General features: G+C 42.7%; 1 protein-coding gene across 2 annotated transcripts in view; it reads right to left on the bottom strand.

The window, feature by feature from the left end:
• Positions 1–482: 482 nt before the first annotated feature.
• The window catches only part of LOC137335696 (GDNF family receptor alpha-2-like), a 259,802-nt gene continuing 253,023 nt past the window's right edge, over positions 483–7,261 (bottom strand). For both annotated transcript variants that reach the window (XM_068000997.1, XM_068000998.1), the window contains 2 exons: positions 2,222–2,275; positions 483–1,407 (listed from right to left, as the gene is read on the bottom strand). In XM_068000997.1, the coding sequence (XP_067857098.1) occupies positions 1,246–1,407; positions 2,222–2,275 (216 nt within the window). In that variant the 3' untranslated portion in view covers positions 483–1,245. The remainder of the gene's footprint in view (positions 1,408–2,221; positions 2,276–7,261) is intronic.

Below are 7,261 nucleotides of genomic sequence, written 5' to 3'. Positions count from 1 at the left end.
GCGGAGCAGGCTCGAGGGGCTGAATGGCCTACTCCAGTTCCTATTACAGATGATTGTTTGATTCTACCTATGGTTTTAGAAGATGTTAGGCAGCCTCATTCGAGAAGCAATGTAGAATGGACCTAGGTTGTAGAAAATGTCATCAGCAGTAAATGATGACTGTCCCCAGCCGGAGCTAAAAACAGGGCTTAGTCTTTTACTCAAAGAGAAGGTGCTGAGATTTTCCCCCTCTGTTTCGGTTCGCATGTACAGAGTTCAGCTTAAGCAGAACACGCTCGCTTCGGTCACCCTGCCCTAATAGTGCACGGTACCCAATGTGAAATAGTTTCTCAAAAGCAGCCTGAAGATGGCGTTATTTATTCAACAGACCACTTTCTCTTTTAAACGTCCCACCAAAACATCGTCTTTTCTTTAAATTCCACTTTAACGAACAATTAAACATTAAAAATAACTTTTTTGTTGTTTAAAAAAAAAACAACAGATGATGTCCAAGTAGTTTCCTTAGTATAGATATATTCCTGTTTATGTTATTGAAATAATACACTATACAATGACGGTATAATTCAACGGGCAGCTCGCAAAAGCAATGCAAGCTGGGAGTTACATCTATTACTGCATGAAACACACTTCTAGAAAGTTCGAAAACAAAGAAAGAAACATTTTTCACACGTAAACAGAACTCATACGTTCCTTTGGGTATAAATGATATTGAGCGTAGAAAACAGTGGGAGTTTTAACACACCAGTATCTCTCCTCAACTGCAAGAATAGGGGGAAAACGTACACACAATAAAACGGAATAGTGGTTTTACACAACCATTAATCACTGCAGCTGTGGCACCGAATTAGAATCCTGTCCTTCAGCCTTGACCATTGGTGAGGAATGAATGCTGATCCAAATCGGAAGGCCTTGCTGAAGCCAACCTGTTACAGCTAATGACCCAAGTCCAATAAGTAGCCCAGTACTGAGGCTCCAGCATACAGCTAGGCTTGAAGAGGCAGTAGTGCTTTTTTTTCAATTAAGCAAGGTCCCAGCCTGTTCACAGCATCATGTCCATGAAAAGCCTACGCTTTGGGAACCAACACTTTGTTAACACATTTCTACCAATGCAATCACAACTTTCCCTCTCCCTCCCTTCCTTAAAATTCAATGAATTTATCTGCATTATCTCCACAGGGGTATCATTTTTTCAATTAAGTAGGATGGATGTGAAAACCTGAATTCTTCTAGGGCTCCTTGAGGCTCCTATGATGTCAGGATTGTTACGATCATGTATAAGGAAATGGCTACCCATGCCACATTGGCACAGACACATGCACTGGATGAGTTCCCATTGCTTGGATTTGTGTAGCTTGTTACTTTATCCATGTCTTTCATCTTGTCCTTGTTCAGTGCCGGAACTTGCGTCTGTAAGAGGAAAAAGTGTAACTTTTCATTTTACTTTATAAAATGTTGTACATTTAAAAACATTTATTTTTCCCCTCCATTTTATCACACCCCGTCGGCAGCCTTGTGTTCAAATCCCTCCATGGTCTCGACCCTCCCTGTCTCTGCAACCTCCTCCAGCCCAACATACCCTCCGAGATCTCTGCGCTCCTCCAATTCTGGCTCTTGTGCAGCCCTGATTTCCATCGCCCCACCATTGGTGGCCATGCCTTCAGCTGTCTGGGCCCTAAGGTCTGGAACTCCCCCCCAAAGCCTCTCCGCCTCTCTACCTCGCTCTCTTCCTTTCACATGCTTCTTAAAACCTACCCCTTTGACCAAGCTTTTGGTCACCTGTCGTAATATCTCCTGCTTTAGCTCGGTGTCAGATTTTTGTCTGATTATGCTCCTGTGAAGCGCCTTGGGATGTTTCACTACATTAAAGGTGCTGTATAAATGCAAGTTGTTTTCTTCTTCCAGCTGCAGCTGCTGAACTATCTGGGCCACGGCCTTCTCTGCAGCCGTTGTCGATGGCACACTGTGGCCCGCCATCAGGCGTGGCAATTGAAACGAGCTCAATCCATTGGTCAAATCAAAGTCAGCTTTCTTTCCACCTGAAATGCGCGTGTCGCTTTTGTTTAATGCTTAAAACGGCTCCTCAGCTGAAGGTCACTCACCTGAGGCAGAACCCAAGTGCTTTGCCAATCAAAGACTTCCCCTGCTCCAAACAATTTCATTGCACCTTACTGCTCAAAGAAAAAAGCATCTCGTAAAAAGCACACGTCAAAATGAAATGTACCTCAGGGAGGCAGAGACTCTGGTCTTTGGATGTGTTGAACTTTGGTCCATTGTCCTGTAACAAGAAGACAAGGTAATCGTCTATTTATCTGTATGTATAAAACTCCTTGAGACTTCCTGTTTATCATGTCACTTCCTCTTGTCATGACGTAGTAACGTTTTGTGACATTGGTAATGCCTACAGTGCAATGGTAACATTTCTATTCCCCTTTAATAGATGTGATGTGGAGATGCCGGTGATGGACTGGGGTTGACAACTGTAAACAATTGTCAACCTTTAATGGATGACACTGTAAAGCCTGCTATTCAGGCCTTCCCACCACTGGTGGTGCTGTGACACAAGTTGCCCAGGTCTGCCCACCATTTTGTGCTGTTGGAACAAAGCTCATCGATATACCATTTCCTCCCACCAGCTGTGAACAAGACCACCAATCTATCTATACATGCACAATACATGTATATAACATATTAATATATTAAAATTGTATGTCTTGTGCGAGTAGGTATCACACTTACAGATACAAATGCTTCTGGCCAGCGGAAGAATTTTCCAATCTGCAAAGTTCCCTTACCAAACAACAAATGAACTCTGAATAACCTGAGCTAGTGTTTACTTAACAACAATGCGACTTTGCGGCATTAAAGGGACATAGGTAAACCGAAGCATTTGAATAACACATGGTGCATTAAATTGTTGCATACTCCTGTCCTTCTAAAATACTTAACACGAACAACACGATGAGTGATCCACTGGTGATTGTAAATTAAAATTTTATCCACTTGGCACGCATTTAATGACACCTTCTGTGGCATACTTTAGTGCTACACTTGCTTATATGTAAATGTATTATATGTAAATTTCTTGCAGCTTATTGACTTAAATTTTGTACTCATAAAAGAACAATAACAGGAGATAGAGAACATACAAAAGTAAAGCAAAAAATAGCATTGAGGAACTACTGGGGACATTTCAAAAGCAACAAATCAATTAACGGGCAAATTGTATCCACGAGAGAAAGTGCAATCAAATTGCTCTGAAATTTGTTTTGAAAACCCTTTCATCCGCCATCTTTTTTTTCTCAGTAGCTGAAACATATAAAGTTGAAATTAAGGGGGTAGGTTTTCAACTTATACCCGGGTGTACAATTAGAGTTGTGTTACAGAAACCACCCGATTTTCATTCCCATTGATTTCACTGACATAGAGCTCTTCATGACGTATGAAAGACTCCTATATAGAGCAAAACTATTTCATTATAAAATTCACCCTGTGTGAAGCTGCACTATCTCCCTTGTGATCGTTCCAAATTTCAAGCATGCGGGTGAAATATAGTGTCAGTTACTTGCTCAATTACACACAAACACATATGTGGCCCATTGCAATCAAGAGTACTCTCAGGCTTCAATGAAAAGAAATGAATATTTGTCTTGCTATATAAAAGCACAGCCCTTAAATATTAACCAGCCATTGTACACATGACAACTTTATTTAATGGAACAATTTTGGAATAACCGTACCTACAGCAGATAAGCATTAAAGTAACTCAGTGTTTCTTCCAGTCACATTATTCTTGGTGACATTTCTGCTTTTCGTTTTATATCCCTTTGTGCCAAGTGGTCACATTAAAGGAAAGATGTGATGGCTACATTTTAGATTTAATCGGTCCATTTGTTGCTAATTAGGTGAGAGGGAACTGGGTGTTTCAGTAGGTTGAACACTGCCCTTGTAGCTCTATAGGAATTTAAAGCCATTAGGCTTTTAACATCTTAATTGCTCGGACAGAAGCCATCGGGGAGTGTGTTTTCACACACACACACACACACACACCTCTCCTGGGTAAGAGATCCAGGCCCAGCAAACGCCCAGGATGGAAGCCATACTGCAGCTGTCAGCCTCAGCCTTCAACAGCACCTCCCAAACCTGCGACCCTCACCACCTAGAAGGACAAGGGCAGCGGGCGCATGGGAACACCATCACCTCTAAGTTTCCCTCCAAGTCACAGACACCATCCCGACTTGGACACGTATCGGCTGTTCCTTCATCGTTGCCAGGTCAAACTCCTGGAACTCTCTACCTAACAGCACTGTGGGAGCGCCTTTACCACACGGACTGCAGAGGTTCAAGAAGAAGGCCCACCACCACCTTCTCAAGAGCAATTAGGGATGGGCAATAAATGCTGGCGTTGCTAGCTATGCCCATATCCCAAGAATGAATAAACCTGACTGATAGGTTGCATTTCGTACCGCACCTAAGAGATTGATGAATGCACACTGGTGATGCATTTCAGGTGCATCCAGCAGCCTTATGCTGGTGGAAGTACACATCTGGCTCATACATCGCCCATCAGTCAATGTATGTCCTCTCAGGTCATAAGAGAATGGCACTCAAGCCAAAAAACATAATATTCTCATTATAGTCAAGGTTAATCGAACTAAAGAGGGATATATATGAAGGCAAGATTGAGAAATTAATTTGTAGACTTTAATGCCGCAGAGTTTCACTTAATTGATCGGCAGCCCCCTGAGTTAGATCGCAACTACTGCTGATGGTCAGGTTTGCTTGTCCTTCAGGCTGACCTTCACCTGTTCTCTGACAGGCACTGGATCAGTCTTGCCCCCCAGAAAGTGCTGTTGGCTCATTATGATCCATCATTGATAACTGTGGGGCATACAGCAGCACAGCTGCAGGGTGGAAGAGACCATCTGACAGCAGCAGCTAGAACTGGGGAATAAGCAAGAGGGAAAACCGATCAGAAAAGAGGTGTCTTTAATTGTTGGGAGCAATGTCCTATCTCTACTGTTACAGTCACTGCTAGCGAGGCTCCGCGATGGAAGTGGAGCCTTGCAAAATTCCCTCTTTGGTTAATCTTATCTGAGTTCACCTCACACCCTCGTTTACATTACAGAACCAACTTGGGTGGGAGTGAGTTTGCAGTGTGAACAGCTTCCCAGTTTGGCCCCATTTACACAGGGGAGTTGATTCGGTGACCCCAGGACAACTGGTGCATGTGCACTTGCTTCAAACCCCGAGAAATATCTGAATACTTCTGTATGGTGCGTGCTCCTTCCTTTACCCTGTAAGTTGCCTTCTTTTCAAGTTCCTGGCACCAGGTGCAATCCTACGAGGTAAGTGATTTCTCTGCAATGCGTAGAATCAAGCATATAATTTAATTCTCCCTTCCCCATCCAATCATCAGTTCTCCATCAAAAGCTAAAAAAAAGTCTCAAATTACTGTCAGGCACAACTTAGGTTTGTTCAACTCGTTTCCTTTGTGAATCTTTGGCCTCACATTTACATGTGAAGAATTGTTCAAATCCCTCAAGAAATGACTGACCTTGAACACAGGCAGGGAAAGACTTTAAAAACTAGCGATAAGGTCACACGACTCGCTTTTGATATGGAAATGAAGTGAGTTTCTCAAGTAGGTCACCATGTTCGTTAAGCCTTTTCTTTCTTTTCGTGTTACCACTGTGGTCAGAAAAGTCCCCATCAATCTCTGTCTGACTACTAATAATCTCCGGGGGAGATTAATGAATTCAGACACCACTTCTTTTTGTTTCCACAGGCATGTATTTTCATAATGGTGATTTGATAATGTGCCCGTTATATGTTGATGGTCACAATGTTCAAACTAGAACATCAGATCAACACCGTTAGGATGGGGAAAGTATGCCAATGAGATTTGATTTGTCCCCTTGTTACTTCTGACTCCCCTTTTTAAGGTTATTCCATTCCATTTACTGTCGCGTCTCAATCCCTGAAATGGCTCAAAGTCCATCTTTAGTGGTGCTCCATACTCCATAATCAGCTGAAGGGATGCAACCTGTGTCTTGAAATACACTCGATCTGATTCAACCAGTCTCCACAGTTGCAGGGGGCGGAAAGTCGGGGGGGGGGGGGGGGCGGGAAGCAATTTGCTATCTAACGCAGAAATATTATCCATTGAAATGTTAAGCCTTTGTATATTTGGGAACCTTGTGGTAAGCTTTATTCTGACAATGTAAGCAGAACAGTATTTAAGGTACAGTGTCAAAGAGGTGATGTGGAGATGCCGGTGATGGACTGGGGTTGACAATTGTAAACAATTTTACAACACCATCAACTGAGCAACTGAGCAAAGCCAACATTTGAATACTTAAAGAATGAACATTTTTCTTGTTATAGTAGATGTTGGCACCCTTGGCAGACATGAATTTAGCCAATGGAACTTGAAACACACAAGGAACCAGCAATGGCAGATCCTGTCTGGTTGGTTCTCTGTTGCTGTTGTGGAGGTATTAGGTAGCTCACAAAGCTTGTGAATTTAAAATAAAATTGCTGGACTATAACTTGGTGTTGTAAAATTGTTTACAATTGTCAAAGAGGTGAAATTGCAGGTGCCTGTATTTAACTTATTACAATCTTGTAATGAAGCTCCCACTTCTTATTGTCAGAAACTTCCTATCCCTCCAGATCCCACCTAACCAGAGCTGTGAACCCCTCGGATGTGTGCAATCCTTGTGGTAGTGTGAGCTTCATAATTACAACTCTAGTGAATTGTTGCATGAGTATCAACTTAGATTATGCACTGAAAGCTTAGAGTGGGGCTTGAACCCATAATCTTCTGACTCAAAACAACAACAAAATAACAACTTGCATTTATATAGTGTCTTTAATGTAGTAAAACAGCTCAAGGGGCTTCACAGGGGGCGTTATCAGGCAAAATTTGACACCGAGATATTAGGACAGGTGACCAAAAGCTTGGTCAAAGAGGTAGCTTTTAAGGAGCGTCTTAAAGGAGGAGAGAGAGGCGGAGAGGTTTAGGGAGGGAATTCCAGAGCTTGGGGCCTAGCTAGCTAATGGCATGGCCGCCAATGGTGGAGAAAATTGGAAATGCCAAAGAAGCCAGAATTGGAGGAGCGCAGAGATCTTGGAGGATTGTAGGGCTGAAGGAAGTAACAGAGATAGGGAGGGGCGAGGCCATGGAGGGATTTGAACACAAGGATGAGAAATTTAAAATTGAGGCATTGTCGGACCGGGAGCCAATGAAGGTCAGCACACA

The sequence above is a fragment of the Heptranchias perlo genome, chromosome 20 (assembly GCF_035084215.1).
Source record: "Heptranchias perlo isolate sHepPer1 chromosome 20, sHepPer1.hap1, whole genome shotgun sequence".
NCBI classification, from domain to species: Eukaryota; Metazoa; Chordata; class Chondrichthyes; order Hexanchiformes; family Hexanchidae; genus Heptranchias; species Heptranchias perlo.
This window is presented reverse-complemented; position numbering and strand designations above follow the sequence as displayed.